The 23,058-nt window shown below is 42.1% G+C and overlaps 1 protein-coding gene across 14 annotated transcripts in view; it reads left to right on the top strand.

Annotated features, from left to right (window-relative positions):
* LOC141760393 (NLR family CARD domain-containing protein 3-like) overlaps nt 1–23,058 on the top strand; it is a 152,634-nt gene that overhangs the window by 117,617 nt on the left and 11,959 nt on the right. For 3 of the 14 annotated variants that reach the window (XM_074623135.1, XM_074623136.1, XM_074623141.1), the window contains one exon: nt 21,924–22,034. The exons of 4 other annotated variants lie outside the window; for them this stretch is intronic. In XM_074623135.1, coding sequence (XP_074479236.1) covers nt 21,924–22,034 — 111 coding nt within the window. Of the gene's footprint in view, nt 1–9,295; nt 9,343–9,486; nt 12,174–19,556; nt 19,595–20,066; nt 20,574–21,453; nt 21,574–21,682; nt 21,800–21,923; nt 22,035–23,058 lie in introns of those variants that run through there. 7 more of the 14 variants (XM_074623163.1, XM_074623158.1, XM_074623159.1 and 4 more) reach the window with 6 other exon arrangements.

The following is a 23,058-nucleotide window of genomic DNA, read 5'->3' as shown; positions in this document are numbered from 1 at the left end:
ATTAAAAATGTGAATATAGTGCAGAAAGTGATATAGTGCTGGATAATAAAATATAGGAGATATAGATATTACGAAATGTCAAATATGGAATATAATGCGGGATAAGAACTGAGGTAGAGAGTTATTTTTTTAAATAGACTAAAGTGCAGAATAAAGCTGTACATTGTTGTAGAATACAGTAAAACCAGTCTATAAAGGTAGAGTAGAGCTGTTTGTAGTGTGCAGATATAATAGTAGCTCAGTCTATTAAAGTGCACTGTATGCATTAACTGTCCTGCAGACCGTCCTCCTTTGTCCCCCTCCTCCCCAGAGAGGTGTTGTACAGTTTGATGGCTCGGGGGACAAAGGACAAAGGACTGAGTCTGTCTGTGGAGCACTTGGGGAGCAGCAGCCTGCCGCTAAACATTATAAGTAGTAGTAGTAGTCAAGGTGGTTGTAGTAACAATTTAGACCTGGGATTCTCAAAGCCTGTGTTGAGGGTCACATGAGAAAAAGAACTCTTGAAACAAAATAAGTGCAAAACCAACTATTTAATTATTTACACACACACACACACACACACACACACACACACACACACACACACACTGAGAGAGACAGAGACAGGAAGACAAACACAGAGAGATTTTCAGTTTGTTACTTTTTAAATACCACAATAACACTGTTGCTGTTGTTTTAGTAGTACTGCCTTTGTTTCTGTTCTCTCATTTCATCTGTTTGTTCTTTTTATCTGAGCTCTGTTGCATTTGAAGTATAAAAAGTGCTATACAAATGAAATTATTAGTATTATTGTTGTTGTAATTATTATTATAATACACCACAATAAGATTGACAAATGGACAAAAATAAATGGATGTTCACTCACCAATCAGTGAGAGAAGTGACAGCGACGGGATGAGGCAATCCTTCTGATGTCAGGTCTGTATTCTGTTGTGGCAATCCTGAGGCATTGATCAAGATGTGCATCAGAAAGTCTGTTTCTTTCCTGGGTCTTGATAGAGTTCATTGAAGGAAACGATGACTCACAGATGTACGTGGAGGGGAACATTGTGAATAGGAGCATTGCAATAGGTCTTGTGTTTTTGAATCGAGCTTGGGGAACAATGTTGATCCAAAAGTCACTCGCTCCAACGTCCTTGTGTTGTGCTTTGAGCACATCAGATGTTCCCATCTCCAGGACCTCCATCTGGAGAGCTGCCTCATCTATGGAAGGTGCCAGCCTTCTGGCCTCTGCAGTCCACTGGCCGTCAGCCGAAACAGAGAACGTCTGTCTCAGGAAGAGGAGGATGTCACTTGAGAGTTTAGGGGAGCTTTCAAATCGTTCCTTGAAGTTTTGTGCCAGGCTTGTCACAAAATCCTTCATCAGTGGATCCTCCTGCATTTGGTTCTTCTCACAATGCTCCCACAGACGAGGAAAGTGCAACTTTCTCCCAGAATGTCTCGCTCCAAAAGGTTCAGCTTTGACCGGAAAGCTTCAACTGCCTCGTACATGTCTGCAACAGTGTGGTTCATGCCTTGTAATTGCAGATGAAGGTGATTTAGATGAGACATTATGTCACACACAAAAAGAACACATGCCATCCTCTCTTTGTCACTTAAAAACCTCTGAAAATCTTTGGCTTTTTGGCTCTGCAGGCTGGATAAAAATGACTCAATCTCATTGTGCAGGTCGCACACCCTCTCCAACACACGGCCTTTACTCAGCCAGCGAACATCGTTATGCAGCAGAAGATCCTTGTGTTCCGCTGACATTTCCTCCAGCAATGCTCTGAAAAGGCGATGTTTCAGACTAGAACTCCTCCCGAACGAAATTCACCAGTCTCGTCACAGTATCCATCACCGTTTTCATTTCTCCACACAGTTTAGTGCACAACACTGATTTGTGAATAATGCAATGAAACGCCAAGAGTGCTGGATTAACGGCGGCAAGCCTGCTTACCAAGCCCCTGTGTTGTCCCACCATCGACGGAGCCCCATCGGTGACAACGGACACAATCTTTCTTACATCTAAGCCATTCTTCTCAAAGAACTGTGTCAACTCGTTCAAAATAATTTCCCCAGTCGTGCGCCCGGGGAGAGAAAGCAAACAGAGCAGCTCCTCCCAAAAGATCTTTCCATCAAAAAATCTTGCGAATACGGATATCTGTTCCATATCAGTTGGGTCACAGGACGAGTCGATGGCTAGTGATATGGCTTCTGCTTTCTTTAAATCGGTGAGTAGAGTTGAAAAACACTCCTCCGCTAAAACTTCCACTCTTCTTGTTGCCGTGTTATCCGACAGCGGAACCTGCTTTAATAGCTCCACAACCGTTTTCTGGCTTTTCTCATCGTGACTTAAAACTTCTCCAACCATATCAATTGCACACTTTTTAATCAACTCAGCATCAGTGAATGGCTTCTTAGCTTTAGCAAGGTTCCATGAAACAAGCAACGATGCTGCTGTTGCGTTCTCTTGTGCAGACGTTGATTTACAGATCAAACACCAAGCCGTGTGTGTGAGTGGTGTAACAATTTGGAGGTCCCACCGAGATGAGTATGGATATTATTTCACGGCGAAGGACTTTTTAACTCTGGAAGAACACGGTAACGTTGGACACGCGTGTGAGCAGCAGGTCAACTAAGTGAGCTAACGTTAGCTACAGAGAACAGTTGAACCGTTTCGTTTTATTGTTTTTCAAGTGTTGACGAGTTAAAAGCGCTTTATACAAGATGTCGGAGCACCGAGAAGAGTTTCTGTCAGAAATAGAAACCAAATTGTTTGGACTGACTGTGAAAGAACTGCACAGAGTTTGTGAGTACTGCAACATTGCTGGCGAAGACTCTGAGGACATGAAAAACAAAACCCGCCGTGCAATGGTGAAGCACATTGTGGAGTTTTGTGAACGTGAGTACTTTCTGGAGAGGGAAGATGAAGGCATGTCTGTGCTTTTGGAACTGAATGACGTACTGGAAGCTCTGCGAGAGGACCCGGCGGAGACCGACGTCGCGGGAGCGGCGCTACTCTTCTCTTCACCTGCGGCCGACGAGGAGGAGGAGGAGGAGGAGGCGGCTCGCTCCGCACAGCCTGCGTCGGGACGCCGGCAGGGAGACCGCGCACCGCTCATACCGGCGCCGAAGCAGCGGGTCGCCCGGGAGACAGCGCGGGACGAGGGGACGCAAAGCAGAGGCAGAGACTCCATCAGCAACAGCTTTCTGGCTTCCAATGGATTCAGAAAGGACTTCAGGATAAACGGACATGTTGGTGAGTCAACATCAAGAGACACTTTGAGCTTTAGCAGCCTTGAACACCAGATTGAAAGTGGTCTAAGGAAGGGCTTTCCAGAAGAGGAAATTATGGAGGCTGTCATACGTGCTGTGAATCCTGGCTTGAAACTGAGGAGCTATTTAGAGGGGAAAATGGATCTCACCCTAGTCACTCTCAGACAAATATTAGGAGCCCACTATGCAGAAAAGGATGCAACAGTACTGTACCAACAACTGACAAAAGCTGTACAGGGACCTGGTGAAACTGCACTTGATTTTCTGGTCCGAGTACTTGACCTGCAGCAAAAGGTCCTGTTTGCATCTGAACGTTCCCAGTCTGGCCTGAAGTATAACAAAGAGCTAGTTCATAGCCAATGTTCTCAGTCCATCATGACAGGCTTGTCAAATAATAACATAAGAGCAGAAATGAGGATTTATCTGCAGGATGAGAACAGTAGTGATGAGCTGCTCCTTCAAAAAATGCAGAAAGCACAGTTGTATGAAAATGAGAGAGCCCAAAAGATTAAAGCTACAAATAAAGCCACTCATAAAGCAAGTCTGAGCACAGTAGAGAGGAGTGAGGGTGAAAATGACCCTTTGACAACCCCAGTCTCAGCTAAAGCTAACAAACCGACTAAAGAGAACCCCCTATTTACAAAAATGGAGGAGAACAACACAGCAATAAGGGAGCTCACAGGTCAAGTAGCATCCCTGGTGCAAACTGTCCAGCGGGGAAGAAATATTGTTGATGATGGCCAAACCAAAGCTCCAGCTGATGCTTTTAAGAGGCCAAAGAGACAATGTGTAGCATGTCAGCAGGACAAAACGGACTGCAATCATTGTTTTAAGTGCGGCAGTGACACACATTGGGCAAGAGGGTGCAGATTAGGGGAAAGATAGAAACCCTCGGGAAACTACCAGAGGTTGTGATGGAGGGACGAGCCATGACCTCGGAATTAAAGTCCCCAAATCACCCAAAGCTGATCCCTCAAACAGAGCCTGTAACTCTGTCCACAGTGAAGGGGAAAAGAAAAAAACTGCCCACTCATCACCCATCAGCACCTTTAAAGTCAAATGTGAAACTTAAAGGAGACCAACCCTCTCACTCATACAACCCTTGTACAAAACGCAAGCAAGTAGCACAACTGGTAGGCAAAAAGTGTCTTGTCTGGTGCAGAATGAACAGTGTCAAGACTCAAGCCCTGTGGGACACAGGAGCACAAGTGTCCATCATGAGTGAGACATGGAAGTCCCTAAACTTACCTGACGCAAGAATCCGTCCCATCAGTGACCTGCTAAGTGATGATGAACTGCTGGACTTAAGGGCTGCAAATGGCACAGAAATCCCCTTTCAGGGGACAGTTAGTTTCAGTCTGTGTGATCCAAAAGCTAAAGCAGCAAGGTCTGAGGAGATACTAGTTCCAGTACTAGTGAGCAGGGACATAGTGCAGAGGCCCATAATAGGATTTAATGCCATTGAGGAGATGTTGATAAACAGAGAGGACCAGGTTCAGTCTAGTGAAAGAGTAGCTTTGCTCAGAAATTCACTCAGACTAGGGTCAGTAAAGGCAGAAACATTGCTAAACCTCATTCAGGGAGCTACAAATGAGAATGTTACTTACCCTGTCCTCACAGGACGCACATCTGTTGTAGTTCCAGGGGGAGAAATAAAGTGTATTACCTGTCCTGTCAAAACCAATCTCAAAGTGAAATCTGAAATGCTCTTTGAACCTGAGGAGAACCTGTCATTGGATGAAGGCCTCAAAATCACCTGTCAACTGATAAATGTTTCCTGTTCCTCACGTAAAGTGAACATTTATGTGAGAAATACCACGCAACATGACATCTCAATGCCAAGTAAAACTGTGATAGGGAGCATGCAGAGAATAACAGACTGTTACCCAGTGTACTCAGAAGAACACCAGGTTAATTCTGTAGTTGTTGAAAATTCTCAGGCTCCACCATGCTTCACCACAGAATCATCTCAAGGTCATCCACAGGACAAACTGTTGGATCCACCTGTCAAGGTAGACCACTTGACCAGTGAACAACAAGCGGTGGTCAAACAAATGCTCAGGGAGGAATCAGGAGCATTTGCCAGACACAAAGATGATGTAGGTTACATTAAAAACTTAAAAATGGACATTAAGCTAAGTGATGAGATCCCAGTAGCCAGAACATATAATGCCATACCTCGCCCATTGTATGAGGAGGTAAAGAACCACATCCAGGACCTGTTAAACAAAGGCTTCATCCGCAAATCCACCTGCCCATATGCTGCTTCAGTGGTTTGCGTGAGGAAAAAAGACGAGAGCCTAAGGCTTTGTATTGACTACAGGGGGCTTAACAAAAAGACAATCCCAGATAGGCACCCCATACCACGCATACAGGAGATACTTGATGGCCTTTGTGGAAATGCTTGGTTCAGCGTGCTGGACCAAGGCAAAGCTTATCATCAAGGGAGTGTCAGTGAGGACTCAAAGATATTCACAGCCTTCTCAACCCCATGGGGGCTGTACGAATGGAACAGGATTCCATTTGGCCTCACAAACGCACCCTCAGCTTTCCAGCCCAGTATGGAAGAGAGCCTGGAAGGTCTCAGACACAAAATATGTATTTAGTAATTTTTTGGATATTTTCAAAACGTTACTCATATGGGTTATGCAACTGAAAAGAAGTTCTAGTCATAAACTAGATAGTTTTGGATTAAGATATGGCATTGAAATAATGCATATGGAATGTTTTTGGTATATGTGCGTATGGTGTGAAGTGTATAGGGAAGTGACAGAAATGTTTTTGTTTCAGAGTATCAATGTAGTACTGTATATTGTTACAACTGCTCAGAGTTAAGATTATTCTTAAGTTTAAACACTGTGGTGTTATTTAAGAGCAGAGTGTGATGAGATCACATGGTATACAATAGTAATGTACACTTAAGGTAAAATCTGTTCAAATGCACTGAAGAACATTACTTCTTGCTAACTTTCAAGTGAAAGCCATTACGTGACATGTTAAATGTAAGGTGTTGTCTTAATGATGTAGTTGTATTTGTATTACATTCCATAGTCAGAGTTGCACTGAAAGTGAATGCTAATGTTGAGGACAACATTCATTTGGCAGGGGAGGATTGTAGCACCTGAAAGAAATATAATTTTTTATATTATATTCCTAGTTATATTTATTTAACCTTTCATTCAGTAATATGCTGTAATATTCAGGCTTTTGTTTGAGTGTGTATAATTACACCCGCCAGCAGGGGGCAGGGTGAAACTCTCAGCAGCAAATGACTACCAGCGAAGTAGAAGAAGTTTCTGTTGTTAGACGGGACCCTTCTGTGAAGTGTGTGTGCCCGGTGCTGCATCGACAGCTAGCTTTGTTTTGCCAGTTCTGCCGGTGAATTAATAAAAGTTGAACTCTCTCTTCTACACCAAACCGTGTGTGTGAGTGGTGTAACACATGCATATCAAGCATGTCGGTTTAGCGTTAGCATGGTCCGGTAAAATAAAACAAAACTGATCAGTCCAGTCAGATTTGAACTGACGGTTTTCCTGGTCCACTTTGCGCTTTTTCGGCTGCAGGCCATGTTGGTCTTGGTTTGATTTTCGGTGACTTACTGGCAGTAATTCACTCAGATGACAGCCGGTTTCACTGGAGAGTGGTGTTGTATTCCATGAGCATGGAGAGCAGAGCACGCATTTACGTAGTTACGTTAGGCACTCGGCGTAGTATCAAGTGTACGGTGTGGGATGAGGTCAAAATCAAGTACACCACCTGTTCAGGTACACCGTACACCACCTGTTCAGGTACTCTGTAAATGGATGTGGAAGCAGCTGGTTTAGATCATGTTAGACACAACTACTTTACAGGCTGAAAATATGTCAGATGTTGTGTTTACAGCTCGTTTTCACTGAAACTCAAGTGGACAAAGAAATCAGTTGACGCAGATTTAAACATTTGATTTACGGACTGACTGGTAGAGAAAATATCTGAAATCTCTGATGATTGTCAATATAATACTGATAATAATATATCATTAATAAGTGAACATAATGAGCTGTAGTCATCTGATTATACCTCCGCGACAACGTAGTATATAGCGCTCCACGTGTTTCATTTCCGGAGCAGAACTCATAAACTATTTAAAGGAATTTCAGAGATTTGTTTCTGAACACATTATAAATGTTGGAATATAATAACTGAAAACGTGTAAAGACTGTGAACTTTATAGTTCTGGATTGTGGAGTTAGACCGTTAAACTGTTTTTCGACAGTTTTGTGTTCAGGAGTTTTTAGGCGGGGCTGAAATCATGACTTGATGACACAATGGAGTCATCCTTAACAGAACTCCACCCGTCTTCACTAACCTGGTTTTTGAAAGACAAGATAGAAACCCAGAATATCATCAGAGGTTATGTTGGTTAGCTCAGTCAGTAGATCATGTAACTCATGATAACAGGGTGGTGGGTTCAAGTCCCACTATTGATGTAGGCATTTTCATCACTGTTTAGTATTGTATTTTTATGATTGTAATTCATCCCATGTCCTATGTATATTTATTCTGTTTCTGTAAACTTGTAAAAAAATGAATAGTCTTTAAAAAAAGAAAAGAAAATGACAAAGTGTCAGAGTATGGAGTACCAGGGCCACAAATGTCTTTGAGACTACCAGGACCACAAAAGCAAGCACTTTGTCCACGGCCCCGGCGGCGAACACCTCGGATGAAATGCGCCCGGCGGGAGCCAGCCAGCGCCGGGGAGAGGTCCCACGAGGGGATCCTCCGACACCGAGCGGCCGTCACTAACCCGCAGAGTTGAACCCCCCGGGCAGACTTATGCTTATGCTAACTGATGCTGAACACCTGACCTGCTCCGGAGCAGGTTATGTTCCAGATAAGAGATCAACTCGTAGAAAAGCACCTCCTACTGACCAATCAGAGCTCTGTGCTGTGATCGTATGATAATATTACACACATATGAAGAAGTTACAGTCATAATCCAGACTAAAAACAACACAGTTTAAACTGACAGATGCAGGAAGGACAGCTGGATTTATGCTGTGGGTGTTTACCGCTTTGAATTATGTTTTTATATTTATTTTTTTACTTGGTCTTGAGTCCGTTTCACACCGCCAGAGAGGGGGGGGGGGGGGGGGGCGCAGCTGAAAGAAGGTTGAAATAGTCACACACACCACATCTTAGCCACAGGGTATAAAGAAGTGTAATCTATTCATCCATTAAACTCCTAAAAGCTATTTATATCTTGACGACTATAACTGACTTTTGAGTGTTCCGTTAAATTAATAAATCTGTTAATTTAATCATTCACACATCTGGAGTTTTTTCTTTCACCAGCTGTTCTTCCTGCATCTGGCAGCTTCAACTGTGTTACTTTTAGTCTGGATTAAGTGTTTAACTTCTTCCTATTTGTCTAATATAGTTTACTCTTCCTTTGTAAAATGTGTCTCTCTGTCTGTCTGTCTGCAGTCTGTAGACTTGTCCATGTCTGTGATTGGTCAGATGCTGCAAACCCCTCCCCGTTCATGTGAAGGCGCTCGTAGCCAGACAGAGAAACCCTGGGTTGATTTAGCGAGTTGATAACCAGCGTCGTAACCAGCGTCGTAGGACCGCTTAGCGTGATCTGGTTTGTTAGGGTTAGTTAAACCAGATAAGGAGAAGATATCCTGGGTATGTTGAACTCTCTTCGTAGTACAGGCCTCAGGTTTCAGCACCTTCAGCGACACGCCCCCAGCGTCTCAGAGCACAATACTGATGATTTTTACATGATTTTGAAAGATCATTTTATATACTTGGTGATTTTTTTAATCATTCAAATTTGTCTGGGTGGTTAGTAACACATGTTTCTGTGGTGTGACAAACCCAGAATGCATATTTATTATTGCCATGCTCACTTTAGCCTTGTTTATCAGAAGTGCTCCATGTGAACATGTCAGTACATTGGTAGAGGATAACAAAGCTGTGCGTATGACAGCGATGTGATGTCCATGTTTCCATGCTGAGAGAGGAAGTGCTGCTCTGACCCCCCTCCTCCTTTCAGGGTGGAGCCTGCTGGAGTCCGATGGTTGACACCCGGTCTGAGGAAGTGTAAGTGGGTTTCTAATTTGATTCATGAAAACAAAGCGTCAGCCATCTTCAGACTGTGACATCACTCATTCAAATCTGTGATGTCATCATCAGAGACGATAGATTAATAACTGCAGCTGTATTGTGTCTTGTTCTCTCCATCAGATTCCTGTGAACTCACACTCGACACAAACACAGTGAACAGAGAGCTCAAACTGTCTGACAACAACAGGAAGGTGACATGTGTGAAGAAGGTCCAGTGGTATCCTGATCATCCAGACAGATTTGACTCGTGTCCTCAGCTGCTGTGTAGAACTGGTCTGACTGGTCGCTGTTACTGGGAGGTCGAGTGGAGAGGAGAGGTTTCTATATCAGTGAGTTACAGAGGAATCAGCAGGAGAGGATACGGAGAAGACTGTTTGTTTGGAAGTAATGATCAGTCCTGGAGTCTGAGGTGCTATGGTGGTAATTACTCTGTCTGGCACAATAACAGCAGCACACCCATCTCCTCCTCCTCCTCCTCTGGTAGAGTAGCAGTGTATGTAGACTGTCCTGTTGGCACTCTGTCCTTCTACAGCGTCTCCTCTGGCACACTGATCCACCTCCACACCTTCAACACCACATTCACTGAACCTCTTTATCCTGGGTTTGGTTTTGGGTTGAGGTTTGGTTCTTCAGTGTCTCTGTGTTCTCCTCACTGATCTCTCACTGATTGTAAATGCAGTTGGAGCAGGTGAGGGTTACCTGAGCTGGTCTGGACTCTGAGGTGTTGAGATCTCTCAGTGTAGACGGTGACGCCTCAGCCAACCCGTGACAACCCCCCCTTCTCCCCCTCAAACCAGCGTGTGTTGTGAGACTCAACTCTGTGCTGGAGACCAGGGAGACCTTTTTAAAAGTCTCTGTGTGTTCAGCTCTCACTACTTTTGTAGCTTCTAACTGAATCTCTGTGGTTTGAGGTGTAGTTTCTCTCCTGTTTGTACTTTCACATATCTGCTTTATTTGACCATAAAGGCTCCATATAGGAGTCGTGTTCATTTGCTGCTGATGTCACAATAGCAGCAATATTGAGAAGCCAACAGCAGGGGATGGCAAGCAACCGCCACAACCGCTATGTTCACGGTTTCTCTTTGATGAATTCTTTTTACACTGTTGGTGCCTTCAAATGAAACTGGTGAGCTGGTGTTTACAACATGAGAAGTCGTGTACACGATATGCTATGATATCATATCAAATATGAACGGTAGTCAACGGAGAGACACAAATATGATTTAGATCCTGTTTGAATTGCTCCATGAATCACACAGATGATGTTTGTCAGTTTAAAAGATCATTTATCAAGTCAAGAAAGTCTCAGTTTGTCGTAGGTTTGTCGTCGTATCGTCATCGGAGCAGTTTGAACTTTAAGGTTGGGGGTTCACAAAAACACAAATCTAGAGAGAATGTAATGTGTACAACACAGAGAGGAACACCGTGTCCTACCTGGATGTGACGAGAGCGTCAGCAACACAATCACATTGATTACATTGTTTTCTAATAGAATGTCCTAACTGGCCGTGAGCGACGCAGCACTGCGCAGCGCCACGTTTTCAGATCAACGTTTGTCAGACGCCCTGTTTCTATTTATTCTTGTAGTTCGCTTTGAAAGCGTCTCAACGGACGAGGAGCGGCCGATTGGTGAAGTTGAAATGAGGAGTTATCTGATACGACACCTCCTCATTTCACTACTAACACCTAAATAAGGAGGCAGCAGGCTGGAGGGAGATCTCCTGAAAGCTGACTCTCTGTTGGCTGTATTGTTAGTCATTTACAGTAAATATCACAATATTAAACGTGTGTTTTCTGTTTCAAAAGTAGAAACGTCTGAAGATATCAAGTACTACTCAGCCATCTTATAAGAGGTTCCATCTCCAGTCTGATCTGGAGCTCACAGCTGATCGCTACGTGGTTCGTTCACATGACGTGGAAGTGCATATTTAACGGTGTGTGGACAGAGAGTGTCCGATAATATAAGGCTAGATGGTTGGTTCTGTCAATAAGAAGACACAACAAGGTGGATCTTATTCTCCATTCCAATAAATGATTAGTTGTGTGCTATTATAAAACTAGAGATGTATTTCTGGGCGGTTCAGTGAGCCCCTGAACCAACGTAAACTGTGAGGATCATTTAGTTTAGTGTGAAAGCGCTCAGTGAGCTACATCTCTCGTCTCACACAACATACGTCACCAACACCAGCTAGCTAGCTAACGTAGCTGTGTTCCAACGTTATCTGACCTGATGTGTTTTATCCAGAGACTCCTGGTCTTTATATCAGCCAGGAGGAGAAAGAAGGATCAGACCCGTTGCTGGTGTGACTTCATCCCAGTAGGAAACACTCAGACATCGTAGCTTCAGAGAGAGAGACGTCACTACACGACTCTCACGTCTTTCTAATGACCCATTTTCAGTCTGATACTTCAACAGTTTGACAACAAACTGAGACTTTCTGGACTTGAAAATGATGTTTTAAATAGACCAACATCATCTGTGTGATTCATGGAGCGATTCAAACAGGATCAAAAACATATTTCTCTCTCTCCGTTGACTAGCGTTCATATTGTTTCCTAAATAAGGTCCCATGGTGGTCACAGGAAGGGGCGGGACTTCCCCTCTCTATAACGGGGGACTTGTGGTGTTGCAGACGGCTGAAAGAGCCGACAATGTAATGACCTGAAATGATGTGTTGTCTGAGAGAAGGTGTGAAACATTCACTTTAACTTTGTCTATAAAACTGAAACATTTCTTTGTGAGAAGAAACACCTAAAAAACAACTTGTAAAAGATTAGTTTGATTTGAATAAACTGAATTCATCCTCTTTGGTCATCGTGTAACAAATTAATCTATCTATCTGTCTATCTACCACTGGATACAGATGAATGACAATAAGTGTCTCTGTCTCTTATCATACTTCCTTTTAGTGATCAGACTTCAATTTAACAAACCATCGTTAGAATATGGAGCTGATAATATAAAATGATGTCACATGAGAATGTGTACTTACTTTGAGGAGCATGATGTCATCACCATTTCATAAGCTGGATGTTTGTATCTCTCTTCAGTTTATCTTATCTCTCCACATACATGATGACCCCTGCTGTTCTGCACCGAGGCCATGGCCTATACAGAGTCAACTTCTCCGGGGCTTTTTCCTCCATGTATGACTAGAGTTACCGCCTCGCGGGTGTACGCCTCCGCCAACAAGTCAAGTTGCACTTTACATCCATGTCTGTCCAAAATGTCATCACTTTATTTGATCCTGTTAGACATTTCTGTGAAATCCTCATAATTAGCATATGAAACTTCCCAATAGGCTTATGCACAATAGTCTGCACAGATCCACGTATTCAAAATGTGCAACATCTCTTCCTCATAATTCATGCCATCCACACGGTTATCCTGACATCAGCTATTTCAAATCAATAAACTGAACTTACAACAGAAGATGGCGATCTTTGACCATGTACGATATTTCACAACGACCGGTGCTGTCGAGCACGGCGCTACACCGGGGCTAGGGGATGCTGGAGCCACGTCACAAATCTGAGTAGCCCCAGTTAAGAGCATATGAGTATGTTATCATGTACGGAGCAGGTAAAGACAACGGTAACACAGACGCTCTTAGCCGTCTCCCACTTCCAGAGACACCCAGAGGTCCAGCACCGGAGGAGCATGTGTTAATGTCGGACCAGGAGCAGAGTCCATTAACGACATCGGACCAGCTGCAACTATGGACCACTAAGGATCCCCTACTCTCCCGGGTCCGTGAGTATGTCCTGAGAGGACGGCCCAATAACCCAGACAGAGACTTTATGCCTTATAAACAGAGACAACATGAGCTTAGTGTACAGGATGGATGTGTGCTGTGGGGAGCCTGCATTGTGATACCAGAGAGTGGACCAGCTCCTATTATGGAGCAGTTACATCAGTCACACCCTGGGATGAGCCGCACCAAAGGCCTGGCAAGAGGTTACATGTGGTGGCCTCAAATGGACACTGACATTGAGGACAAGGTAAAGTCATGCACCACATGCCAAGAACACAGAAAGACACCGTCATGTGCACCCCCGCACCTCTGGGAGTGGTCTGAAAAGCCGTGGAGGAGACTCCACATTGATTATGCAGGTCCTTTTATGGCTAAAATGTTCTTAGTGATTGTGGATGCTCACTGGAAATGGCTAGATGTATACCCGGTGACCTCAGCTACATCAGCAGCGACGATAAACTGTCTGAGAAACAGTCTCAGCACACATGGTATCCCAGAGATGATTGTGTCTGACAATGACCAGTATTTTGTCAGTGAACTAACACTTCACAGGTTCAGGTTCAGGTGACTATTTGTACCCGTAGGTAGATTTGTTTTGCAGCAAAAATAGAGGATAACATCCGTATTGACAATGAGGTAGAGCACAGACAAGAGACAGGCATACCAAAAACATGACAAAGGGTACTCAAAGGCTTACTGGAAACAGGACAATATAAAAAACTACTGAAATATCAGGACAGAAAAGACACAATAAAATGAGAAAAGGGATAAACTTTCCATAAATATGTGCAAAAGCTGCTAGGACTTATTTAAGTGAACAATTGCAGCTGGAACAAAACTGTTCCTGTAGCGCTTTGTTCTACACCTTGGGACCCTAAACGTCCGACCAGATGGGAGAAGCTGGAGCTCACCAGACAGAGGATGAGAGTCATCGTGTGAGATGAAGCTGGCTATTCGCTGTAACTGCCTGGTATACAGGGACTCTAAGCTCAGCTGTGACTCACCAATCAGCCGACTGGACCATTTCACAATCTGACTCAGCCTATTTTTGTCCTTCAGAGGCAGAGTACCAAACCATGACACTAGTGAAAAGGATAAAACAGACTCAATAAAAGCCCGATAAAATAGCATTATCATGGTTTTTCCAATGTGAAAGTGGGACAGCTTCCTCAAGCAGAACAGGCGCTGGTGCCCCTTCTTGCATACGGCTTCACAATTTGCCTCAAAGTTCAGTGTAGTGTCAATGATAGTCCCGAGGTATTTATATGACTGCACATGTTCGACAGTTTAACCCTTGATGGTTGTGACTTTAGGTTTACAGGCATGTCTTCTGAAATCAATGACCATATCTTTGGTTTTAGATATGTTTAGTTGCAGATATGATTCTTCACACCATTTGACAAAGTCATCAGCTACAGGGCCATGGCTGCTCTTATTGCCCTGAAGCAGACTGACAATCACAGAGTCATCCACATACTTTAAAATGGTTCGATTTTTAAAAGTGCTCTGACACATATTGGTGTGAAGAATAAAAAGCATAGAGCTCATGAAAAAGAACACAGGCGACACATTGGAGACAAAGTTAAACAGAGCTTTGTTTAGCTATCGCATCACTCCACAGTCAGTTTTTTGTTTCAGCACTGTGGTTGTTGTACAGTAATTAACCCTTTACCACATTTCTTTTGAGCAGACTTGAGTTGAGCCTGAACTGTTAAAGGTTTATATATACAGTATCATATGTTTTGTGTTGTAATAAAAACCCTGTTTAACCCTGTTTCTGTTGGTGGGTATGAAAAGATAAGCAGAACACAAGAACAGTGGTGTTTACTATTTTGTCCAGTTCCACCAGCAACCATTTGTTGCAGTATTATTGTGCGTTGAGTCACTGTAAACTACAGAGAGGAGTTCAGATTGAAGAGGGGAGGGATGTAATGAAGGGACTGTTGGTTGTTATCACAGACCAGAACCAGTAGAGGACTCCAGTACCATACTTCAGTCAGGACCACTTTAGTCAAAAACACTTATCCCATTTGCAGTAATATATACATTATATTTGGCGGTATGGCTCTGTTCTGGGATCTCCCTGCCCATCCACGCGCATGCGTGGATCCACGAGCCTACGTGTTAGCATGAGGCAAGGAGAGCACTCCTCCTTGCCCTTCCATGTGCAGACATGGAAAGCCAAAGGCAGGGAGAGCAGCAGCAAAGACCCCCAAAACAACCATACCAGGCAATCCTCCCTGGCCTTCCATGCGCTTACATGGAAGAGCCACAGGAGGAGCTAGCTGAGCACCCTGTGAAACCCGTGCAGATTCAAACGACATACAGTGATGCCATCTGCATCTACACAGGTTGCGCCCATCCATGCGCATACGTGGATCCACGAGCCTACGTGGTAACATTAGTATTTTTCAACCTGGAGCCTATTTTCCCATGTGTTTGCGTTTAAGTGACTAATGGGGACAACAATTAAAGTGTCTGACAACATTATGGAAAGGACCCGACAGAGACATGAAATGTTTTTCTTAACTTTGGCTTTCTGTTTGTCATTGTGTATCTCGCTCAGAGAAGTCTCGTTCTGAAATCCCGTGTCTCATCCACATTCTCAAAATCATCTAAATATTCAGCCATGACATTGAACATCTTTGAGATAACACTAAGCTACACTTTGTGTACTCCAACACAACAAACTGACAACACCGGTGTCCAGTGGCACTCCTCTCTCCAACTCTCACTCACATTAGCACCGTTGTCTCTTCCGGCAACAAGTCACATGACACAATAACAAACAGAAAGCGAAAGGTAAGAAAAACATTTCATTTCTCTGTAGGGTCCTTTCCATAATGTTGTCAATCACTTCTAATAACAATCTGAGCCTGTCAGTGGCAAAAACAAGCACTTTTAGTGAACGTACATCGATGGTGAGGAGTTGCCCCCAACGATTACATTGCAGCCCATTTAGCAGCTGGTGTCTGCAGCGTTCTCCCTCAATACTGGACCAATTTAAAAAATAAAATGTTGTCTCCATTATTCAATTAGACACAAAAACATGGGAAAATAGGGTCCAGGTTGAAAGATACCAAAGTTAGCCTTTAAGCTAAAACTGTTGGGTCAGAATTTGTGCAGTGTTGTTGAAGGGATGTTCATTGGTTATTGCTCATGTTTACTTGATATACTGTATGTCACTGCTTGGTTTCCCCATGTGATGACATCACAGGGCTCCCACCGTCCGTCTCCCACATAACATCTCAGAAAGCACTATTCAAATGTGTGTGTTTCAATGTTTGAAGGGATGAAGTATCTTGCCAATGTGTTATTAAATGTATCCTATTATAGCCATTTGTCTGATGGAGGCACTCTAATTCAGCTTAAAAGACCACTCAAATCTGACTTGATCGTTTTTCCGGCATTTAGATAAAACAAATGAAAAAACATCTTAACATTTTTTTATTCCTATTTTTCCGTTTGTGTTAAAGTGGAAGTCTCTCTCTCCTTATGTTCGTGGGGTTGATGTTCTTTTTCAATCCTACTGACAAATTGTGTAGTTTGTATTGAAAATGCAGCGATACTTGCAGTGGCAAGATGTATCATTCCCTCAAGTTTATTAAAAACTTGATTAGTGTTATGACATTTGATGAATGTGTGGACAGCTGCTATGTTCGTCATGCATACTTGAAATATCCAGCTGTAATGGCAAAATTCAGTTTGTTCATATCATCAAAGTAAGTATTTTTAAATAAATGTTGGGTTAATAAAGTAATCTTATACTTGCTAAGACTCTTTTCCATAGAATGTTTTATTGCTGCATTTGAGTTAATCATCCATATATGTTGTTTAGGATATCACATTAAAATTGCTATTCAAGGTCTCAGAAAAGGCAGTACTGCCAGTTATGCACTCTATTTACAAAAATGACCACTGTATTTGGGCTTATGGTGAAATTCCATTGCTAATGTAGAAAAACAATATTGTATTGTCTACCCTGCTGCCACTACATTCAATAGAATACAGCCCTATAACAGTGTTTTAGTACATTGTATTATAACAGTAATCAAATTAAATTTACAGTAAGCCAACTGTAGAAAAAAACAGTAGACTACTGGCAACCCTGCTGCCAGTAGTCTGTTAAATCTAGAAAATACAGCAATGTACTGTAATTCTGCACATAGTATTATTACAGTAGCATATTGTAAAGTTGATTACTGTAGGACTACTGTAAATTAACTGTAAACTACTGGCAACCCTGCTGCCAGTAATTTACTGTTAATCTACAGGACAAGACTTTACTTTACATTTACTTAAAGTATACTTGATGAAGTAAAGTTGAAGTATAGTACTTCTTCCTCCATGACAGATAGTGTAGTATTGTGATCATGTAGTGGTGTTGAACTCTCCAACTCTTCAGTCAGTCATGTTTACTCTGGCGCCATCTTGTGACAGAAACACATTACTGCAGCTTAGAGGTGAAGAGTCACAAACACATGAGATCAGAGTTACATTGATGAGATGAAGACATCCAACATTTAGAGTGAAATCAAAACTGTGTGTCTGCTCTCACAGGGAGAAGATGATCTGCAGCATCCTGCTGCTCATCAGCCTGACCTCCTGTGTCTCTGCTTAGATGCAAAAAGACTAAAAAAAGATGCAAAACGACTAAAAATATAAGCAAAATGATTAAAAAGAGATTCAAAACGACTAAATTAAAATGTTAATGAAATGTTTAGATATTTTTATTTCACCTCAGGTATAACTCTGTAATCCTCACTGTTATAAACTTATTTTTTTTTTATCTTATTCAACTTTCCATGAATACCAAACCCACTACAAAATGATGAAAAACTAAAAAAGATGCAGTAAGACTAAAAATAAATAAAAAATGACTAAAGATAAATGAGAAAACTACTACAAAATGTTTAAGACTGATTCTGCTACTTTAGAGACTCAATGTGTCTGTTGGAGACAACAAAGTCATGACATTAAACATGAATAACAGTTCATGTTCTTTCTAGGAAGTCTAGTGGTGATTAAAGGTCATCTCTCTTCGCTTCACAGTTTCAGGATCCATAAACACTTTAGTGGTCTCTGTTGATCCAGATAAACAACACTAGGATGTATTGATGACACTGATACCAAGGTTCAAATACTGAACATGTTCCTTATTTGAAGCTTTGCACACTTTAAGGGACACATCTCTGATGAAGCTGCATTTCCTGGTTGTCCAGAGACTTCCTCTGTGAACAAACTTGACAACAAACTAACTTCACCATCATCCAAACTAATGTCGACGAAGAAGCGTTGAAACAAAGTGACAAGTGGACATTTCTTTTGTCTCTGCTGCTGATGAAATCATAGACATCCATCCGCATCCATCTGTACTGGATGGATGTCTGTGGATGAAATGGCCTGTCGCCTTAATCAGGACGGTGCTTTTATTTTGAAGTCAGATAGCAGTGTAACACCACAAGTGCTGGCTAAGGAATGACAATCAAGGAGTATCTTAAAAGAGTAGAAGTTTTAATTACAGAAATGTAACTTTACAATTCATATCCCCCACTGTAACCTACTCACTGTTTAACCCCAGCTACACTAACAGGGCAGGGCTGAATTACACACTGGTACACACTGCAAATCAAGGCGTTAACACGCCAAGTGAATTCACACATCTATAAGTCACACGTGATTGATTTCACTGCAAACGATTTGAAACCCACCCCACACCTTAAGCCTGCCCTGGCTGTCTGACTGGGATTCAACCTGAGTGAGGTTATACACTGTGGGGAAGCAGGCAGATTGACGAACAAAACAAACAACAATAAAGAAAGAAAACTAGTCCGCCCCCAAGGACAGTACTCATTTCTTTTAGCCCGCTACCGGCTCACTTGCCAGGGCGGACTAGACAGCAAATAAACCCTAAAGCAAACAAACACAAACAAAAACAGTCCCACGGCAAGAGCAGCTAATGACCGACTGATGCTCTGCAGAGAAACAAATATTAACAATCTAAAAACACTTTATTATCAAACATTAAAATACATGCCAACTAAATATTAAAACACTACATAACTAAACTTTAAAATAGCTGGTACGTCCATCTACTTTCCTACCGACTACCAGCCGCCTTGAACGCAGCAGGGAAACAGGTCTGAAATACATGAACACAAGACATGTCCCACACATTCAAACCTGACAGCAGAAAACAAGACACAAAGACACCATCATGTCTTAGGCCTACCCGTTGTTCCTGTTCTCTCGTTCCCTGCCTGCCACACGGAATGAGGTGTGCTCCTGCCTCACTCCACCGGCCTGAATCAATGCCACAATCAACGTTCCTCCTGCAGGTAGCCCTATATCTGCAACCCTCCCTCATGGTTGGTCCCTCCCCTTTCCCGGTCCGTGTCACCTGCCACAGCAGGATATACCTGAACTACGAGAGGTCGTGTTGCAGCTCCTTCTTCTCCTCTCCTTCTAAAAAGGTTTGTAAACGACTCTTTTTCTGTTGGATTCGTTACCGAATAACCAAAGAACGATTCTTTTCTTTAATATTACGATTTATGATTCCCAGTTGAATATGAAAAGACTAAATAATACACTGATTTTCACCTTTTCACTGAGTGACACATCTGTGGCCTACGCGCGCGGGAACGCACAGTGCGCGTGCATGTTAGTGTTTGGAACAAACGGCTTGGTCACGTGTTCTGCAGTTGAATATGAAGCTCGTGTGTCCAGTAGTTAACGGTCACTTTTGACTCCTAAATAAAAATAAAAAATCAACTTCTAACCATCAGGTTATGAACATACACACAGAATCACATATAGTGGTTAAGATTTTAATTTGTAACATCTTTATTTTTTATAGTTTTCATCACAACATCACTATCATGTTCATTTTATACATTTTGCTTTTTTTTTTACTTTTATAATATTTTTAAGACATTTTTAAATGAGGGATTTTGTGATTTTACACCCTGAACAAGTTAGACCATACTTGACTGGTTTGAAATGTTACTGATGATCTGAATGAACCAGTTTCCTCTTTAATCTTCATGTTGACACAGAAACGTGATCCTGGTGAGGATCCACAAATACACGAAGGCTTTAACTCATCTTATGTTTGACCATCTGCAGAATCTTCAGCTAATATTAAACCATTTTCAAACCACATGGAGCCAAAGAATAATGATGGATGTTATTATTTTGAAAAGCTGGAAACGGTGAAACGAGTGCGTCAGTTCAACGTGACATAATGCAGTTTCCCTTTGTGCCACCAGAGGGAGACAAATCCTCTAACAGCCAGAGGAGACATGAGTGATGACTCCATCAGTGATGATCAGTAGTAGAGGATGAATGATGATGATGTGCTGATCAATGATTGGACTCATTGTTTCCTCTACAGATGAAGACAGAAAGTCTCTGGGAGCTGATGTGGATGTGAATTCAGCAGCAGCTAACAAGGTAACACAAACATGTGAGTAGTGACTAGGGAACGAATGAGGGACTCCTCAGTAACTACTCCGTATTAGTCTCTCTTTACTTGAGAGGGGGGGGGGGGGCAAAAACAATAACTAATGTTTAAATAATGAGTAATTAATGAGTCGTTACTAGTTTTGTGCCTCTCAGCAGCTGATTAAGTCACATATATTCATGAACTAATCATTATTACTTAATGATTCATTAATATAGGACCTCCCAGTCTGGTCTCTAGTCACTCATCATTATCTACTATATAGTCCTCCATTAGCAATTATTAGAGAAGTACTCATTAACCAGTTATCAATCATCAAGTCCTTCCTGATTCATTCCTCACTCCTTTTATAATCATTAGCTACTTTATAAAATCTGATTGGGAGTTACTCATTAACTAGTGGTTCACTAGCAGTTAGGTAAACTAGTAACGACTCATTCATTCTGATTATTACCCCCAAGTAAAGTAAGACATCATATAGAATAGTTACTGAGGAGTCCCCCATTCCTTCCTCATTCCTTCCTCATTCCTTCCTCATTCCTTCCTCATTCATTCCTCCCTCATTCATTCCTCCCTCATTCATTCCTCCCTCATTCCTTCCTCATTCCTTCCTCATTTCTCCCTCATTCCTTCCTCATTCCTTTGTTTTGCAGCATTTTTGGAATAATAATCGACTAGTTGACAGTGATTTGTGAATAGTATTTGTGCTTGGAATGCACATCCCTATTGTGAATGTCATTTCTTAGGTATGGCTGTGCAGCTCAAAGTGCCAACAACATGGGAACAGTCCCATGAGTGTATTTAGTATTGAGGTGAATGAGCGCTGTGTGTTAGTCATGATGAAGAGGATTAATGTGTGAGCTCTCCCAGCAGCTTGTTGGCTTCATGTGAAGGCTCTGCTATGAGTCAGTGTGAGGACAAAGAGGAGGGAGTCCCTCCCTCTAAAACCACTCTGCGTGGGGATCATGACAGCCAGACCAGAGCTCAGAGGTGAGTTGACCATCTCTAACTGTCCACGACTCTTCTCCATGTCACAAAGTCTTTGATTCACTGACAATGTTTCTTAATATGTGAGCTTTAATGGATTTCTTTCTATCAGGATCCATCAGGAACCAGACAGTCCTGAACCTGAACCCAGCTGTGTGTCCATGAAGAGTGACTGGTCTATGGGTCATCCTCAAGCCTTCAAAGATGGACACCACTCTGATGAACAAAGGTGAGGAATTCAAACTGATAATGAAAACAAATATACTGTGTACAGTAGGTGTATTAAATCACTGACAGGTTTTGTCTCAGTGTGTTGTGAGTGCAGTGCTGAATTTATTTTGTGTTTCTATCAGGAGGAAGCTGGAAAAACCTGAACCTGAACCCAGCTGTGTGTCCATGAAGAGTGACTGGTCTATGGGTCATCCTGTAGCCTTCAAAGATGGACGCCACTCTGTTGAACAAAGGTGAGGATTTCAAACTGATAATGAAAACAAAGTGATGATAGATTTTTTAATGCCAGAATCGATATATTTGCTTCATCTGAGTCTATGTGGAGGTAGAAGGAAGTTACTGCTTTTATTATTGTAGTCTGAGTAACGTGACGTCATATCCGTTCCGTATCCGTCAACCAAAACAAACATCAGCGAGCTGAAACGAGAAAGTATGAAACGTTGGAGGGTCAGCGTGGATACGACCTGCACTCTCACATGTTAAATCCAGCGTGGTAAACACTACACATCCAGTAAAGGATGGAAACACTTTGGGTTTCACACATTGCAGGAAGAGCAGTGCTAGACTTTTTTATCAATAATATGGCAATACTGTTCAACTGATATGATCACCCCACAGCATCATTTCCTGCCTCTGCTGCTCACTGCACTGAATACAGTATACTATTAGTATATTAACTTCATACCAGCAAGACTTTACTACTGTTTTGATGTCTATCTGTAGAATATGTTACGGAGATGAAAAAAAGTAAAGACTTATTTTTAAATCAACACTTCCTGCTTTCATTTCAAAATAAAAGCCCTCAGGCGTTTTTTCTATAGACAGAATCCCTTCATTTGTTAACACAAGGCTTTTATTCTGAAATATGAGCAGTCAGTGCTGTGGAACATGCAGTCACTTTGAGAGCTCAAAAAATTTATAAAGTTTGGGGTTTAAATCAACACTTCCCGCTTTCATTTAGAAATAAAAGCCCTCAAGCGGTTTTTCTTTGCACAGAATTCCTTCATTTGTTAACACTAGGCTTTTATTCTGAAATATGTGCCGGACAGTGTTCTATAACATTGAGTGACTTGGAGAGTTCAATGAATGAATACAGTAAGGAGTTTTAATTGTAGATTATTACTATTATTTACTAATTACCACACGTTTCTGAACCTTTCTCTGTCTAAAATAAACATAAATTATATTTATCACGAAGTTAAATGGTCATTAAAATGCAAACTCTATGCAGAAAGAAAGGGCTGACAGCAGCAGCAG

This window comes from Sebastes fasciatus, chromosome 22 (assembly GCF_043250625.1).
Source record: "Sebastes fasciatus isolate fSebFas1 chromosome 22, fSebFas1.pri, whole genome shotgun sequence".
Classification (NCBI taxonomy): Eukaryota; Metazoa; Chordata; class Actinopteri; order Perciformes; family Sebastidae; genus Sebastes; species Sebastes fasciatus.
This window is presented reverse-complemented; position numbering and strand designations above follow the sequence as displayed.